Genomic DNA, 19,913 nt, shown 5'->3' on the forward strand with positions numbered 1-19,913 from the left:
CACAGGCTCCGGACGCGCAGGCTCAGCGGCCATGGCTCACCGGCCCAGCCGCTCCGCGGCATGTGGGATCTTCCCGTACCGGGGCACGAACCCGTATCCCCTGCATCGGCAGGCGGATTCTCAACCACTGCGCCACCAGGGAAGCCCTCTACTTTACCTTTTAAAGTAAGAAGACTACAGGGCTAAACAGGGACAGTAACTATCAGAAAATGATTCAGTGGATTACAATCATCTTCAAAATAGAAAGTCAAAGATAACCAAAAACCAAAACAAAATAAAAAGCTCTATATTAACTTCACCTTGTAAGAACAACGATTCTGACCCAAGTCAAACAATGATGTAAAACTGCGAGAGAGAGGCCTTATTTGGTATCTTAACTTTTCAGTTAATGGAAGTCCTCACTTAAATTACAACGCATTTCAAAGGAGACTGCCTGTTAAATAAATGCATCTACCCAAAGTATACAGTCATGGAAGTTGAAAAATGGACCACAAATGAAATTAATTTGTCAAGGCCATAAAATAATTCAAACAAATTCCAAAACAGAACCTTTGATCTGAAATCCAGTTTTATGTTCTGATCTCCTGATAACAGCCCAGACCCAGTTTTGTAAATTCTTAACTCTGTCCTCTTCTTTTCATATTTGTTCACTACAAGTAAAATTCAGTGAAATTTATCCATTACTTTTAAATAGAATTCATAAAAGGCCTCTGCTATATTACTCAAGAGTTCAACTAAAAAGCAAAAAACTGAACAACCAGATCTGCCTGAGAAACATCTCCTTATCATTAAATTATCCCCAAAATGAGGTGACACATGATTAACTTCTAAAAAACAATATTCTTTTAGGTTTTCGCCTCTCTTCGTGAGTGTATATATCAGATGAGCTATTTTACAAAGAAAATTTGGGGGTAAAAAAGGCAGGGAAGTCAATATTTAGGAGGGGTGAACAGTGGTGAATATTCTAACCACAGGAAGCAGAATGAATAGATCTCATTTTTAAACAATCATTTATTAAGCACTGAAAGTAAAGACCAAAAAATATAAAACTAAAAACTTGGAGAAAAAAAAAATTAGCATGGCTATTCACCCCCACCCCAAACATGTTCCATCAACATCAGCCAGATTCTGGGGACTTCCCTGGTGGTCCGGTGGCTAAGACTCCGTGTTCCCAATGCAGGGGGCCTGGGTTCAATTCCTGGTCAGGGAACTAGATCCTGCATGCCACAACTAGGAGTCCGCATGTCGCAACAAAAGATCCCGCAGGCTGCAACTAAAGATCCCGCAGGATGCAACTAAAAGATCCCACGTGCCACAACTAAAGTTCCCACATGCCTCAACTAAAGACCCCGTGTGCTGCAACTAAGACCTGGCGTAGCCAAATAAATAAATAAATATTTAAAAACAAATAAACAAACAAAATCATTCAGATTCCGAGGCTTATACCAAGTTATTAGCAGAGACAGATTTTGGTAAAAACCTCACTTCAGGAGGTTGCAAGGCAAGTTACTTAACCTGTTTTTAAAACTCCTTTTCTTCATGTGAAAAGGAGAAAAACAGTACATATGTTAGATCTATACCCTACGATGATTTTGAAGATTAAATGTAATAACCTGCACATAGATAAGCACAGACACACAGGTGTGGTGCAGGGGTAATTTTCTTCCTTTAATGGTGGTACTTTTATCTTTCCAGAAATAACTTTTTGAACATCAGCTTGCTTTTCCTTCACAAAGTTAAAACAAGGGCACAGCGGCACATGTTCTTTCTTTTCTCCTCCTACTAAGACTGAGTCTGGCACTTTCATGAGGGAATGTTACTGGCATCTAGACACATATCAGTGATATGCCCATTATATGTCCATGGAATATGGTACCTGTTATGGTTTGAATTATGTCCCTCCAAAATAAATGTTCAAGTCCTGACCCCCAGGACCTCAGAATGTGACCTTATTTGGAAACAGGGTTGTTTCAGATGCAATCAATAAGTTAAAATGAGGTCATATTGGACTATGGTGGGCACCTAATCTAATCTGATTGTTGTCCTTATAAGAAGAGGAGACACAGACACACACACATGAAGGGAGCACACCATGTGACGATGGAGGTAGAGACTGAAGTGCTGTATCTATAAGCCAAGGAACTCCAAGGACTGCCGGCAAACCACAAGGAAGAGGAAAGAAAAGATTCTCCCTTACAGGTTTCAGAGAGAGCATGGCCTTGGTGACATGTTGATTTTGGAATTCTGACCTCCAGACTGTTAAACAATAAATTTCTGTGTTCAAGCCACTCGGTTTGTGGTAGTTTGTGACAACTTCCCTAGGAAACTAATACAACCTACCACAAACGCTATTATAGAAGTATATTATACATGTTTTTGTTTGTTTGTTTTAATTAATTTATTTTATTTATTTATTTTTGCCTGCATTAGGTCTTCGTTGCTGTGCAAGTGCTCTAGTTGCGGCGAGCGGGGGCTACTCTTGGTTGTGGTGTGCAGGCTTCTCGTTGCACTGGCTTCTCTTGTTGCGGAGCACGGGCTCTAGAGTGCAAGGGCTTCAATAGTTGTGGCACACAGGCTCAGTAGTTGTGACTCGTGGGCTCTAGAAGTGCAGGCTCAGTAGTTGTGGTGCACGGGCTTAGTTGCTCCGTGACGTGTGGGATCTTCCCGGACCAGGGCTCGAACCCGTGTCCCCTGCATTGGCAGGCAGATTCTTAACCACTGCACCACCAGGGAAGCCCTATACATGTTTAATGTGCATAAACTTTCTTGACTTCTGAAGTGTTCTGGCAACTATTATCCTGTTTGAGCCTCAGAACAACATTACTGTCCCATTTTATAAACTGAGAAATTGAAAATCAAAGAAGTTATAAAAGAAGGTCTCTTCCTATGCTTCTAGACCAAAGACTTCTTCTTTTAGAAACTGCTATCACCTTCTTTCCTTGAGTTATTAGTTGGCTAAAGCCACATTTGTGGCCCATCCTGGGCTGATGTACATAGGACTACATGTTATGCATGACTCTACTAATCTTCCACTTAGCACTATCATTTCCCCTTTATCAGGATTTTTAATTTTAACTTTATTGAGATATAATTTGCATTCCATACAATATATTTTTGCACTTTTAAAATGTATAATTCAATGGTTTTTAATATATTCAGGGTTGTGCAACCATCACTGCAATCTAATTTTAGAACATTTTCATCACCCCCCAAAAGAAACTAGTGGTTACTCCCAACTCCACGATCCAATACTTTACAGCATAGAGATGAAGTCTTGCAAGTAATAAATAACAAAAAGTCATTGAGGTCTTACCATGTACTAGACAGTATTCCAAGACTGTACACATATCAACTAATTTAGTTGTCACAATTCTATGAGATAAGTACTATGTTTTTCCCCCTTTCCCAAAATAAGTACTATCTTTTTCTTCATAACATGGGGTTCTTTAGCCTAAAGAGGTTAAATAATTTGCCCAAGGTTACTCAGAGCATAGGTGGTGGAACTAGAATTTAAATCTGGACAATTAGGGAGGGTGGGAGGGAGGGTGACAAAAGAGGGAAGAGTTATGGGAACATATGTATATGTATAACTGATTCACTTTGTTGTAAAGGAGAAACTAACCCACTATTGTAAAACAGTTATACTCAAATAAAGATGTTAAAAAAAAAAAAAAAATCTGGACAATTACACAACATGTGCCATTCATTTAAGGCTGAAAATGAGTTTAAACAAAGGAAAAATATATTAAGCAGGAAGCATAATGGTTTGATAATTATGACATAGGAGTTAAGTGACATGGATTTTCTCTATGGCTTGATATGCTTGCTATATGAATCCTTTCAAATTCCATCTTCCCGTAACATTTCAACACATTCTGGGGATATTGCTGATATACTAATTTTTTCCATTGTAATTATTTCTTTATTCAAAGAATTATGATTTAAAATGAAACAGATATTCATATCAAACTAGAGAAACAATATAATGAAACCCCATGTATCTGTGACACATCTTATATAATTACCAGTACACGGACAATCCTGCTTCATGTATACAGAAAACACACACATACTGGATTATTTCAAAGCAAATCCTGATGTACTACTGACAGCAATCTTTATTCTATCCCTAAAAAGATTTGATTGAGTCTGAAATGCATCTAATTCCTTTCTTTCCAGTAGAGTCACTGGCAGTTCAAGGAGCAATCCTAAAAGGGGTTTTTGTTTTCAAAAGAAAACCAATGGACATTGGTTTTGGTTAGTGCCAAAAATAATTTCTCAAAAATTACTAAATAATCTCTAAGCAATACATTCTTGGAAATATGAAAACATGTCAGGCACTACATTACAGCAGGAATTAAATCTGAACTAGAAAGAGGTTTTATAAGTTTTTAAAAACTAAGCAGGGGGCTTCCCTGGTGGCGCAGTGGTTGAGAGCCTGCCTGCCGATGCAGGGGACACGGGTTCATGCCCCGGTCCGGGAAGATCCCACATGCCGCGGAGCGGCTGGGGCTGTGAGCCATGGCCACTGCGCCTGCACATCTGGAGCCTGCGCTCCGCAACGGGAGAGGCCACGGCAGTGAGAGGCCCGCGTACCGCAAAAAAAAACCCCAAAAAACTAAGCAGTGATTTTACGCCTATCATGTTAGTAATTATTACTTCTGAGTGTCCTGAGAGGCCAACAAACACAAAAGTAGAAATATTTAAATACCAACAACATACTTGTTTATCTTCCAGCAGGTCAGGCTCCCCTTTACTAGAAGCAGAGCTGACATTGTCTTCATCAGAACTGTTGATGACTTCCTCGTCATCTGAAGGAAGGTCACTAAGATGAAGGTCCAAATCATTGTGTCCCTCCTGGGATGCTCCAGAACTGCTGCAATAGAGAGCATCTCATTAGTCACCTTTGAGAACAAGGAATGCTACCAAAAACAAACTGTGTGATGTCAGCAAGGCACATCTAAGGGATTTGGAGGGATAAAAAGAGTCAGATCAACAAAACTCTCCCTTCCCTTTCCCTATCTCAGTTGTCCAAAACCCAAATTACTTTTGGGTTTAAAATGGATCATCCTGAAAAACATGCATTTTTACAAAAAACTAGTGAATGTAACATAAAAGAAGCAGACTCACAGATACAGAGTACAAACTAGTGATTACTAGTGGCAGGGGGCAGGTACAATATATTGGATGTAAAATAGACTCAAATGTATTATACAACATGGGGAATATAGCCAAATGTTTTGTAGGAACTGTAGATGGAAAGTGACCTTTAACAATCAGGTCTCTACTAGCACAAACCAAAAAGCCTCACAGGAGGTGAGCTGGGTTACCAACCATGTTCATGTTCCAGCATTAGAAGAGGTGCTGCTTCTTTGGGCCTCAGTGGTTTGCTTTTGTTTTTTTTAAAAGCAAGTAACAAATCTACAAGGACTGGGAGGTAATGATGATGATCACAATGTACTATTGTGGACATGTGCCCACCTCTCCGGTCACCAATTGCCTTTCATGTAACCACATCACAGGACATGGGAAGGAATGAGGATGGGCACAAGTTCTCCAGCCTACTCCAGACCTGCTAAATCAGAAACCTTAGAGGTGCAGGGCCCCTAAGGAATACAGGCTGAAGTTTGAAAACCCCTGTACCAGGCCATTTACCAACTACTTCTCGCCAGCCTGTCATCAACAACATTTCTCAGATCTAACATTTTTTAGATCTCTTGAATCTAAAAGCCACTGTTGCAGTCCAATCTGTGGGGGGAAATTCCATAGGAAAGTTCCCAAGAAAGGCAACAGAAATAATTCTTTCTAGCTTTAGTTGTAAAGAGTCAGGAACAAATTGCCTGTAGCAACTGCTTTCCTGTCTACAGTCAACAAGAATACCTGCAGGGCTTCCCTGGTGGCACAGTGGTTGAGGGTCCGCAGGGGACATGGGTTCGTGCCCCAGTCTGGGAGGATCCCACATGCTGTGGAGCGGCTGGGCCTGTGAGCCAGGGCCACTGACCCTGCACGTCTGGAGCCTGTGCTCCGCAGCGGGAGACGCCACAACAGTGAGAGGCCCGCGTACCGCCAAAAAAAAAAAAAGAATACCTGCAGAGGACTTCCCTGGTGGTGTCGTGGTTAATAATCCACCTGCCAATGCAGGGGACACAGGTTTGAGCCCTGGGCCAGGAAGATCCCACACGCGGAGCAACGAAGCCCATGTGCCACAACTACTGAGCCCATGTGCCACAACTGCTGAAGGCCATGTGCCTAGAGCCCGTGCTCCACAACAAGAGAAGCCGCAACAATGAGAAGCCCGCGCACTGCAATGATGAGTAGCCCCCACTCGCCGCAACTAGAGAAAGCCCGTTCGCAGCAACAAAGACCCAATGCAGCCAAAAATAAATAAGTAAAGAATACCTGAAGAACAGAAGAGTCAGGAAAAGATTCATAGAAAATCGTCAGGGCAAATACTCAGGCAGAATAAAGAGACAGTTGCATTTCACTCTAGCAGGTTCCTTCCTCAGGTCATGGGCAGGTCACTCAACTGCCAAGCTTCCTACAAGTTATGAGAATTTCTACTGGGAATCTTAAAAGCTGAAGATAAATTTTCTTCCAGTTCCTGATTACACATTGTAGGACACAGACTTGCCTCAGAAGCCATTCCTGGAGCCCAACAGTTACACAAACTAGTTGGATGGAGGCAGAATGCCAAAAGGAACACTTCCTTCTGCTAAAGATGGGGTTTCCTATTACTCAGTGGCTGGGGGCCTCAGGGAATCATATCACAGCCTCACTTAGGTGGCTGCATATCTTATCATAGCTCCCCATGACATGGAGAAGACTCACCCCTGGGGTGGAGAACAGCTTTTTAGTCAAATCACTGGCAAGATTCACTTGTCTCTCTGGGTGCAGGAATAGGAGCCCAACCCAGCTGGGAAATTAGTTGATTTAGATGACTGACAGTAAATGAGAGTTAGGATGTACAGACTGCAGGATCCATCCATATAAATAGAAGAAAATATACCTTCAACCTGTTTTTATCTTAATTCTTTATCTCTTCAACTCTAAAGAGATACTCTGAAACTCTGCTACTCAAAACATATTCAATCTATTAGCAGCTTCAGTATCACCAGGAAGCTTTTTAGAAAAATAAAACCTCAGTCCCTGCCCCACCCCACTGAATCAGAATCTGGCTGTAACAAAACCCCAGTAATCTGATTATTTGGATCAGCCCGTCTGTGAGCTCTTTTGGACTCAACAGTGTAAAAATTTCGAATAATCAGTAACAGGGCTGTGGCACCTGTGAGGAAATGTAGGTTTATTTTGTCTAAAGAGCACCAAGAGCTGTTTCCTGGATCAACATTCGGAGAGCTATTATTAAGAAGATAGTAACCAGTTAGTTGCCACATCCATTTAGGGATATAAGTGTTTACAAAAGTTAACAGTTAAGAACGAGGGGACAAATAAATAAATAAATAAATAAGCTTTAAATATTAAAAACATGGATCAAAACATACCACCATAAAACTTTGGGAGATTTTAGTTCTGAAAACTGCTTACCTACAGAAAACCTTCCCTGACTGCCCCCTCCCTATCACAAATTAGCTTACCTGGCTTTTCTCAATCCTACGTGATCTTACTCGGTGGTATATTTGTTTCTCTCATGAAAATGTAAACTCCCAAGGACACGGAAATTCTCTTTTTCAGTTGAATCCCCAGCATACTACTTGATATGTAATAAGCACTCAACAAATTTTTACTGAATGAACAAAATTATATTAGAAACCAATGTGTATTAAATTTCAGAACTTCTAATAGTATATATGGTAGTGGTGATCACAAAGAAAGGTTTGGGGGGAATACTGGAAAAACTGTATGGTTTAAAGGAGAAGGGACATCTGGACATCATAATCAATGGTGTAGAAGTGAGAATGTTGGTATTTACAAAACAAACAAAAAGAAACATTTTGGCTACAAGTGGAATCTCCTGTAAGTAATTAACGGAAAACAAGCTTGGAGAAGATGACAGGTGCCAGGCTGTCAAGGAGCATGAACAATAGCTAAGGAGTTTATACTCATCTTGTAGGCCTTCAACGAGGAGACTCAAATCTTCCAGTAGACCTCAAAGATTTCCTTACTATACCTCCAAGCTTGTCACTACCATACTTCTTTCTTGTTAGTGCCAACAGAGAAGAGAAGGGCACCTCCTCAGTCAGTCAAGCTTTGTAAGCACAGCACCTTCCACCCCACCCCCTACCAACCAGAGGAAAGGATATCCTTGTTTATTAGCATCAGTGAGATCACCTTGTTGATCTCACAGCTTAAGTTGAAGCTAAAGGAGCTCCCCACATACCTGAATGGTAAACAGTAGAAAACAATTATGATTTCTGAAGCTTAGGAGGGAGGAAAGTGAGTATAACAAAATGGGGTTTTAAGAGTATTAATCTTGTAACCCAAAACCAATGAACTAAGGGTGAATTGGAGATAGGCACAGTGACAGAAGTGGAGGAAGATCTAGGAGTTAATTTCAATAGTGCAGGCAGCCTGAGCCAGGGCGGCTACATCAGGAATTGAGAGGAAGGGTTGGATGTAAGAAGAAGAAAAATCACCAGAGCTAGGGTAAAGAAGACGGGGAGAAACTCGAGTCTTCCTTTGAGGTTTTGTGAACAGTCACCAGCAAAATAAGGGGGCCATCAATAGAAACAGAAATATGTCAACAAAGGATCTGATTTTAAAGGAAAGATAATGGGGTCAGCAACAAAATCAGGAAAGACGGTACCTAGTATCCACGTACATGTTCACCTCTAAATGATTAAACAGAAAAAAACTGTTGATTGGGCTTCCCTGGTGGCGCAGTGGTTGAGAATCCGCCTGCCGATGCAGGGGACACGGGTTCGTGCCCCGGTCTGGGAAGATCCCACATGCCGCGGAGTGGCTGGGCCCATGAGTCATGGCCGCTGAGCCTGCGCGTCCGGAGCCTGTGCTCCGCAATGGGAGAGGCCCACGTACCACAAAAAAAAAAAAAAAAAAAAAAAAAAAAACCAAAAAAAAAAAAAAAACAAACCTGTTGATTAATCTATTTTCCCATATAACCGTGAACCGCTTTCAAAGCCATCTAATAATTTTAGGCTCCTGATAATGAAACATGGATTCCTTACCTATGCCGCTCCTCCATTCCTTACACTTCCTTCCCACTGTCAGAAGTTAAATCCTAATACAGTCTACTTTTAGGGTTAAAGGAACAGGACATAGTGTTTCCTCCACACTTTCCTGCCTAGTTATTACATAGTTTGATAAATGAAGTAGAGGACAGTAAGCTGCAACAACAACCAGAAAGAGCCAAAACCAGGCTCTCCTTCCCCAGCCCATCCTTTCCAAGTCAGATTTGCTTCTAACAGGGAAGAAGCCTGGTTTCCAGAAAATAATTTTGTTTTCCCAAGTACACGGGGATAAAAACAGAGACAAGTAAAGCCAGAAGTAAATTTCTACTCATTAGGCAACTGTTCCTTCAATTCCACATGCCAAGGATCCTTGCATTTGGAGTGATGATTACTTACTGCCATCACTTTAAAAAAAAATTACTTATGTTATTTTCTTTTTCAAAAGATTTAATTTTATTTATTTTTGGCTGCATTGGGTCTTCCCTGCTGCGCACAGGCTTTCTCTTGTTGCAGTGAGAGGGGGCTAGTCTTCGTTGCGGTGCACGGGCCTCTCATTGTGGTGGCTTCTCTTGTTGCAGAGCGCGGGTTCTAGGCGCGCGGGCTTTAGTACTTGCGGCACATGGGCTCAGTAGTTGTGTCATGCAGGCTTAGTTGCTCTGTGACATGTGGGATCTTCCCAGAACAGGGATCAAACCAATGTCCCCCGCACTGCCAGGCCAATTCCCAACAACTGAGCCACCAGGGAAGTCCCAAAAATTACTAATGCTATTTTCTATATATAAACAGCACATCTTATACTGGAAGTACATCAAATTTCTCTTTCAGGTAAGATGTCACATCAAGGATGATCTCATTTTCAAAAGAAATTGTCTTTTAAAAAATACTTAATTAATCCATTTCCTTGAAGAGTTTTTAGCAACAAAAATCCTGCACAGTGCCAAGCCAGGCATAAAAGTTGCCAGGGTTCACCACCGAAACATCCTTGTGAAACTCTATTAAATTAGAATCCAGCAAGGGGAGGAAAGAGGCCAAGGATGGCACAAAAAGGAAAAGGGGACCAAAGTTAACTGAAGAATGCATTCAAAGCACTGAAGACTGTTCTCAGTTGTTGACAAATCCAGTTACCTTTTTCCTCTCTTGCCTGTGATTTTATTCTGAGCCCCATAAACAAAGAATATTCCATGTAATTCCTCCCAAATGTGAAGAAAGTTCATTCCAGTATTCTCACCTTCAAAGTTTCTTTGTCATTTCCAAGTCACAACATATAAATCTAAACTTCTGTCATCTCTCTCCACCTCTTCTTTCTACTCCTGGACCAAACTGAACAGAACCTGCTAGTCCTCGGATTTCAAAATTCTTTTGCAAATGCTGTCTCATTATGACTTGGTGATTACGTGTTTCCTTTGGCTGCTTTCATATTTATCACAGAATGAGTGGGAAAAACTACCAAGGAAAATTGAAGGATGAACTACATGGGAAAATTAGCAAAAAAAATTTTTAAAAAGCTATGTATTATAATATGCCAAGTATATAAAATAGGTTTACAATTTGCACTGGAAAATTGTTTCTATTTAGTTTCCCCAGAAAAACTTTTTACTCTTTTACTTCAATTCCCTTATGGAACTGCAGATTCCAGGGTCAGGTTGAAAACCATGCATCAAATCAACAAAAAACAATTTAAAAACCATTCCTCTTCTTATTTTCAGGTCTTCTTCTCAACTATGCAGTACATGTGGAATTTTCCCTACCCTCTACTCACATGATTTTCCTGGGAATTACCCCTAAAATAAGCAAGTTTTTTCTCTACTTCTTTCAGGAAACATGGCACAACTTGGGAATCAGCCCTACACAGGCATTTTCATCCTCTAATAAAGCAAGAGTCATATATTCATGTCATGTTTTTACATTTTCCAAACGTATGATCTTGCATAATTATTACTATTAATTTTTAATTTATTTTTACTTTATTTATTTTATTCTTGGTCGCGTTGGGTCTTCGTTGCTGCACACGAGCTTTCTCTAGTTGTGGCGAGTGGGGGCTACTCTTCATTGCGGTGAGAGGGCTTCTCATTGCGGTGGCTTCTCTTGTTGTGGAGCATGGGCTCTAGGCACATGGGTTTCAGTAGTTGTGGCACGCGGGTTCAGTAGTTGCAGCTTGCGGGCTCTAGAGCGCAGGCTCAGTTGTGGTGCACAGGCTTAGTTGTTCCACGGCATGTGGGATCTTCCCAGACAAGGGATCGAACCCGTGTCCCCTGCATTGGCAGGGGGATTCTTAACCACTGCGCCACCAGGGGAGCCCGCATAATTATTTTAAGTCCATGCAGGGCCAGGGTGACAGAACATAAAAGCCAAGAAATAACACAGAGTCTGAAACAAACTTATCTGACTTCAACAAAAATCAGGTTTATCAAGTGTGACCCTCTGTGCTGAGAGGTAAACCAAATCATCTGATAGGTCTTCTCCATTACTAACTGCTTTGACTAAAAATAAATACTGATGCTTCCATAATATGTAAGACTATAGATGGCTGATGTTATGATAGCTGAAGAGCAGAAATCCCCTTCCCCTCCACCCCCTCACCCCAGTATCTGAGAGTGCCTAAAGTTTAGGGCAAACTTTAATTTAAAAAATTAATGATTTTATTATCTTGATTTCAGTAAAAAATATATATAATTTAACATATATTAACTTTTTGGAATTAAACATTTTGATTAATAACCACAGAATAGGGACTTCCCTGGTTGTCCAGTGGTTAAGACTTCCCCTTCCAATGCAGGGTGTACAGGTTTGATCCCTGGTAGGGGAGCTAAGATCCCACATGCCCCACAGCCAAAAAACCAAAACATAAAACAGAAGCAATATTGTAACAAATTCAAAGACTTTTAAAAAAATGGTCCACACTAAAAAAAAACAAAAACCCCACACAATACAAATAAATAAAATCACTAAAATAAGGGATAGCACAGCAGGAATTTGTTACCAAAAAGAAGTGTAAAAACAAAAACTTGCAGTGTAAAATGTACACAATTAGTGTTTTTACTCATTGGTTCATTAATTTTAGAGGTGTTAGCCATCAAGCCTTTGAAACTAGCAAGCTGCAGTTCTATGGCTTCAAAAAAAGAAAACACAGAAAAATATCCAGTATCCCCTGAAATATAGACTAGAGGATTATTTTTAAACTGGCTTTGGAGAAAAACAAAACAAAACAAATAAAAACAGCAACAATAACAACAAAAAACCTGGCTTTGGGTGACTGACTGTAGGAAGGAAAACCAGGCTTTAGTGATGAACTTTGAAAAACAGGCCTGCTTCATTTTACAGGGGCAACTTCTACCCTTATAAATACCATTACCATCCCCTTCCCCAGAAATGCATTTATTACTAGGATTCTTAAAACTGTACTCTACTGACAAAAACAAAATCAGGATAAGAACCTGAGGTTGCTATTTAAAATACGGTCATCGAAGAACAACTCTGAAAACTGGTTAAAAACCAAATGGAATTCAAAATTCCTTAAAGTAGAAGAGAACCTACCCAGATGTTCACACCCACTTTATGTAAGCAGATTTTAGAGTCAGTAAGGTTTAAGGACAAAGAAGCAATTTTAAAAGGAGTTTCCATCAATGGCCATTAACAGGAGACTGGTTAAATAAATTGGGCACATCCATTAAAATGAATTACTAAACAGCTGTTTAAAAAATGAAATAGGTCTATGTACAATGATACAGGTTGCTCTCCAAGAATACTGCTAGATTAGAAAGAAGTCAAGGCACACAGCAGTGTGTATCCATCTGTGTAAAAAGGAAAAACACACATATATATGTGTGCATATAAAATGTAGACACACAGGCAGGCAAACACAAATATGCTGATAGATCTCTCTAGAAAGAGTCAGAAGAAACTGATAACAATGGTTGCCTCTGAGACTATGGTCTGAGATAAGACAGAGACTTCATTATTTACCCTTTGTTGCTTTTACAATAAAAACATTTCTATTTACTTTTTCAAAGACAACACACACACACACACACACACACACACACACACACATCCCACAAACTCAGAAACTTTGAAAAGTTTTATAAAAGATGGTTCAGAGCACCAACTCTTTAGAGATAGCTTATTTCTTCACAGGGAGATGAGAATTATATTTAGAAAAAAAAAAAAAGAAAGAAAGAAAAAAGGAAGTAAGGAAGAAAAAGAGAAACTCCTGTTCCTTTCTCCCCAAACCCCAGGTTTAGATTTCTGCACTTTTTTTTGGCCGTGCCACAGTGCTGTCAGGGTTGTAGGAGAATTCCTGGCCTCGATCTTAATTCCCCGACCAAGGATCGAACCTGTGTCCTCTGCAGTGGAAGTACAGAGTCTTAACCACTGGACCACCAGGGAAGTCCCAGATATCTGCACATTTTCAAGATTGCCTTTATTTTTTCCCTTTAACTACTTCTTACGTGGGAAAGTTACATAGACTATGCCTTCCCTTACAGCCTGTACGGGCTTATTTAGGAAGGCCATCAGCATGAGTCTCTAGATAATAGGCAGGAGGACTGACCTTCTGGGTAGCCAGTTGACAGCTTTAAAAAGAGAAAAAGATATTGTAAAGGGATTGTTCAACAGTCTGTAGTACGGGCCACAGAGTAACCACAAAACTGTAGAGGAGACCACAGTAAACAGCACCGTACTATCAGGCATCTCCCACAGTGCTGTCTGGATTGTGGGATAAACTCCTGGCCTGTAAGGATCATGCCCTCCAGGGTTCCTGGTCCAATCTTAAGGACAAAGAAGGAGCCCAAGGCCAATCACAATCCAACAGACACTCCTGCCCCTCAGGCTCAGCTGGGAGGTATCTGGTTAGAGCCTGAGCTGTTCCTAGACACAGTGGAATAAATCGTTATAAACATGCCTACTGAAACAAGGACTAGCTAAAATAAGTACCAAACATTTAATTAACAGCAATTTTGCTTTGTTAGGGGGGTTGAGGCATTATGATTCTTTAAAATGCTCTTTGGGCTTCCCTGGTGGCGCAGTGGTTGAGAGTCCGCCTGCCGATGCAGGGGACACGGGTTCCTGCCCCGGTCCGGGAAGATCCCACATGCCACAGCGTGGCTGGCCCCGTGAGCCATGGCCGCTGAGCCTGCGCGTCCGGAGCCTGCGCTCCGCAGCGGGAGAGGCCACAACAGTGGGAGGCCCGCGTACCGCAAACAAACAAACAAAAATAAATAAATAAAATAAAATAAAATAAAAATAATAATAAAATAAAATGCTCTTCAAGAAATATAGATAGAAATTTGTAACACAAATAGAAAAGCATTCTACTGAGCTAAGAATTGCCTCCAAGTAAAATGTACAGCAGGTCCCCAATCCAGTTTTCTCATTGTGGCAAAGATGGTATTTATTTTGTTGAAAAATTTTTAAAATGTTTAAATAAAGTTGGAGATATTGATCCAACATCATTTCTTCTCTTTACCTCCTCATTATGTAATGTGTAACTCATTAGTACCAGACCAAATAAAGGCCACTAGAAATAATGAAGTTGGGATGAGAATACACGCAGACACTTCATATTTAGACACACACAAACACACATTTATTGTACCTATATACATATAATTTCACACATATATTTTATAATATTTAATACATATAAAACTACTATGCCATTTATTTCAATAAATATTTACTGTGGACTTATTATGCATCATTTTTTAGGGGTTGGAGGAAGATAATCTAATAGAATTAGTCACAGATAATGCTCAAACTGTAAATGCTATTGGTTGCTTTTCTTTTCACCTGCTAATTGAAACTTTCTTAAACTGATAAAGGCAAAAGGAATCAGTATAACCACAGTAAGTAGGGTAAAGGCAGGGACCATTTTCTAAAAAGAGAACAACTAAAAGTAAGTGTACGCTAAATGCTAAAGGCAGTGCACAGGCACTAAGGGCGCTACAGAACCAGAGAAAGAAGTAGCCCATGCAGACCGGGGCAGTCAGAGAGATGGCAGGGTACAGGCACTTGGGAGAGGGCTCCAGTGAATGAAAGGAGGAGCAAAGGCCTCCTAGGTGGGAGAGGACTGGAGGGGAAATACTGTGAGCAAAGGCTTGGAGGTAGGAATGGAAGTGGTGTGGAGGGTGACGAGGGGCGAGAGGTGAGTGCATTTCTGTGTGACGAGAAGTTGGAGATTCACTAGTTAGAAAGAGGTTCCTACTGCTAACATGGCTGGCAAGAAGGCAAGACAGAAAAGACATCATCCATCCATGAAGGGAGCTGGGGATTCAAACCCAACCCCTGCCCTTGGCTTTATCAAGTTCTAACACTAGAGCAGGGGACCTGGCGGCGGAGTCAGGCTAGGGGAGTGAGAGTGGGTGGCAAGTAGGAAGGGATGAACAGCTCACCCTCTTACTACCACCTTTAACAGGGTGGCCATGTATTTTTGTGTCAATCGTTGTGTCAGTCATCACACACCACATTACTTCTGCTAATGTCTCTTCATCATAATTCTAAGTCACTGAAAAGGTGGTGAGACTTTTGGAAAATATGACCAGGCCCTCTGCCCGTGCTCTTGATTGTGACTCAGTATGAAACCACTATGGTGTTCTGCCTTGACATCTGGGGAAAACCAAGAGGGCCCAAAGGGCCTAACTACAAGTTGCTCTTCCCAGTCTGCTCCCTCGGATAAGGTCCCCAAGCCAAACAACCTTCTTTACCACAGGGACTGCTCTGGCTTATCCCTGAGTAGAGGATTTTAATTCCCTGCCAATGTGTGGAATTAGTCAAACTAGTCAATCACATCCTCCCCTGGAAACCAAGGGTCACCTCACCCTCTTGATACTACAAAGTCTGCCTACTACAGCGCCTGGTGGTTCCCTCTGTTCCCAAGTGCAACCTCCATGTGGCCCTGTGTGGCATGCTATGTCCTCCTCCCCTAAGGTGTGTGTGACTGACAGACTGCTATCATTTTCATCTGTCCAGTGTCATGTGTTTGACCATCCTCGACCTTCCCTCACCAACAGAGTGAATAGGACATAATTAAAACAACCACCAAAGAGGGTGCCATTTTCTGGGATCCTTAAGTACAAAGCAGGTGCCACTGGTGGTTTCTAATAGGATTATCCTGAGAAATCATATCCAAGGGTATATGAACTTAGCTTCGTGAATACCTAATTATACTTTGCATATACATCTAAACAGACTCTGCCTGGATAAACTCAAGCTATTCTCAAGTTAAAGGTATTACTGTTATGTGTTACAGAAATATGACATAGTCCATGTTACACAAAATTAAATGCTACATTACATACAGACTCGACTATGATAAAATAGTGGGGAATTAACAAGGAAACCAGTAGTTAAGCCAAAAGGACATCTGCTTAGAGTCCTAGATCTATTTTATCTAAGCCTACTTGAATGTTCCCATTTTCTAACAGGAACCACAACCTGTAATTCGGATTTCCCACTGACATGGGGGAGAAAGATAGTAAGCTTCTTGGGAGCCCATAAGTAGCTACAGAGGGGAAGGTTAAACTATCACTCATGAATAAATCAGTCCACTTACTTATTTAAAACCATATGTGGGGACTTCCCTGGTGGCACAGTGGTTAAGAGTCTGCCTGCCAGTGCAGGGGACACGGGTTTGAGCCCTGGTCCGGGAAGATCCCACATGCCGCGCAGCAACTAAGCCCGGGCGCCACAACTACCAAGCCTGCACTCTAGAGCCCGTGAGCCACAACTACTGAGCCCAAGCGCCACAAATACTGAAGCCCACGTGCTCTAGGGCCCATGCTCCACAACAAGAGAAGCCACCGCAATGAGAAGCCTGCGCACCGCAACAAAGAGTAGCCCCCACTTGCCACAACTAGAGAAAGCCCGCGCACAGCAACGAAGACCCAACGCAGCCAAAAAATAAATAAATTTTAAATAAATAAAACCATACATGAACAATTCTATTTACCATTTCTCTTCCTCAGACACTATCCACAAAATAACTGTCTTAAAGGTGTACTCTATACCAGCTATGAATCATCAACAACTGCAAAGACCCATATGGAACCCATTTCTTTCTCAGAGTACACTGGGAATATAGGTCCATTTTTTCAAGACTGAGAGGCTGCAGACAGCATCAGGAAAGGACATGCGTTTTGTCCTCCACTCTTAGCATCAGTGCATCTTTCAGTGTATCAGTGTATCAACAGTTAACACTGTTGACCAGCTCCTTGCTTATCTTTAGCTCCCTTGATTGTAAAAAAAAAAAAATCACAACATTTCTATCAAACTTGTTACCCAATCTTCTAAAGCCAGAGTCAGAGAAAACGGAAGGGAAGTAAAAAATAAACATGCGTTCAAGAAGTGAGATAAACAGATTCACTTCTAATAGGGTCACAAACATTTCATCATAATTTCATACATTTCTAGAAGTAGATGCTAGAAATGCTCTGCTTTGGAGCAAAACTGCCTGTTTGAATCTTAGCTCAGCCACTTACTAGCTAAGTGAAACTGACTCAACCTCACTATGCCTTCATTTCCTTATCCATAAAATGGGGATAATCATAATGTCTACCTGACAGGGTTTTATGAGGATTAAATGAATTAATACAAATAATATTCTAACAATGCCTGAGACATAGAAAGCTCACTTGCCGTGTGTACTCTCTTTCTCCTCATATATATATTAAGGGGGTCATCTCTAATATTAAAAAAAATAATAAATTAGTATTTTAGACACTTAAAAGTCTAGACTTGTAGCAAAAAAGGACAGCAGAGAGAAGCTTCTGCATTATCAGTCATGTGAAACAGCTCATCACCAGCGCACACTTCTGAGTAAAGAACTCCTCCAGTGCATACGTCTGAGTAAAGAACTCCTGCAGTGAGATCATGTGAGCTGTGGTTTTGCAGGTCACTCCTGGGCTTCCATGTTTAATTTCACTGCTTCTTTGTGGTAGCTTACTATCTGTACAGTTAAGATCCAAAGCTCAGAATAATAATGGTTTCACGCCTATCACAATACAGTCTCCTGTTTATAAAAGAATTTCCATCACCAACATAAATGACTTAAAGGTATCCTGCTAGGTCTCAAGATACTTTTTTTTTTTTTTTTTTTGTGGTACGCGGGCCTCACTGTTGTGGCCTCTCCCGTTGCGGAGCACAGACTCCGGATGCACAGGCTCAGCGGCCATGGCTCATGGGCCTAGCCGCTCCGCGGCATGTGGGATCTTCCTGGACCAGGGCACGAACCCATGTCCCCTGCATCGACAGGCGGACTCTCAACCACTGAGCCACCAGGGAAGCCCCTCAAGATACTTTTTAAAGTATGTTTCTAAAAGCTAGCTTTGGACTTCCCTGGTGGTCCAGTGGTTAAGACTCTGCGCTTCCACTGCTGGGGGTATGGGTTCGATCCCTGGTCGGGGAACTAAGATCCCACATGCCACGCGGCCAAATAAATAAATAAATAGCTTCATCCCTCTTTGGTACATAATGATCACAATGATGACAACCTCAAAGACCAAACAGGCTGAAATGGCCTATGAATGACATAAGAAGCAAGTGTCACTTATGGAACGAAGTTGCTGATTTCTTTGCTAATATGAACTTCACTTCGCAATGTAAAGCCAAGTACCTGTACAGACTTTCACATGGGACTAAATAGCAGAAAGAGACTAGTAGACAGCCCTTCAAAACACTGATCCTCTGCTCTGAGCCACTAGCTAAAAGCACAAAAAAAGAAGAGAGGAGGGAAGTAAGGAGAAATTAAGATACCAGGAAAGAGGGGAAGAGGAGAAAAATAAGGAGCAGGTTAGAAAGACAAAGTGTCATCCACTCTTCCATCTGTGATGTGTGTTACCCTGGCCATTTACTGAGCTCCTGGTGGGTTAGGCTTGGTTTTAGGTACTGAGGTGACAGGCAAGAAGGAAGACACTGTTCCTGCCAAGGGGGAAATAGGACTGACAGCCTCTGCCTTTCTCACATACCTCCAAGATAACAATAGCCTCCTAGGGACAGAGATGAACTACCCCTAAACTTTCCACTTATCCTAAAACTTTCCATATTAAAAAGCAAACAAAAAAACAAAACCCTTTTCTCTCAACTGGAATGTAGGGGGACAATGAGAGGGAAAGGAGGGAGCATTTTACTTCTCACTTTATGTACATTTGACTTTTTTTTTTTTAAAGGATTCTATATAAATTTTATAATTAAAAAATAATAATATGTAAAGGATTGAAAACCCCCATTCTCCCTTCTCCAAGCTTACTTATCTGAATTATTTCAAGCATTCCTCATAAACAGTATTTTTTTTTTAATACTTAGGAAGAAAAGGTCAAAGGCAAGAGAAAGGATGGGCTGGAGACAGTCATCCTCATCTGGACCTCCACCAAAATGCAAAAAAGAAATCAGACCATGCTGACATGTGGATTACGGCAATGATTTTTAGTGTGTTCCTGTAGACAGCTTATAAATGAACACACTTCTAACCTTCTATAGTGTCTAGTGCTTCCCCATCAGGAAAAAAGATAAGTTCCCTGTAAGGCAAACCCAGGGAAGAAAGAATGTTTTTACCTTAGCATCAGGTAAGTATAGTGAAATGGAGGCTTCTATAAACTCCAACACCTCTGTTCATACTCAGATTTTACTCATGGATCCACCCACAGAGCATTAGCAGAAAGGACAGCAGAAATAGTTACTGGGGCCAATATTTCAATGAGTAGGCAGAGAAGACATTAATTTGTTGAGTAAAGAAGAGCCTACAAAAATACTTTGTTTCTTAACAGTGAAAGGGCTCAA

The 19,913-nt window shown here is 41.1% G+C and overlaps 1 protein-coding gene across 1 annotated transcript in view; it reads right to left on the reverse strand.

Moving 5' to 3' along the window:
• FGD6 (FYVE, RhoGEF and PH domain containing 6) overlaps positions 1-19,913 on the reverse strand; it is a 107,148-nt gene that overhangs the window by 63,855 nt on the left and 23,380 nt on the right. The window contains exon 3 of the mRNA XM_067009898.1: positions 4,723-4,873. Within this exon, the coding sequence (XP_066865999.1) occupies positions 4,723-4,873 (151 nt within the window). The remainder of the gene's footprint in view (positions 1-4,722; positions 4,874-19,913) is intronic.

Source organism: Kogia breviceps, chromosome 12 (genome assembly GCF_026419965.1).
Source record: "Kogia breviceps isolate mKogBre1 chromosome 12, mKogBre1 haplotype 1, whole genome shotgun sequence".
In the NCBI taxonomy this organism is placed as follows: Eukaryota; Metazoa; Chordata; class Mammalia; order Artiodactyla; family Physeteridae; genus Kogia; species Kogia breviceps.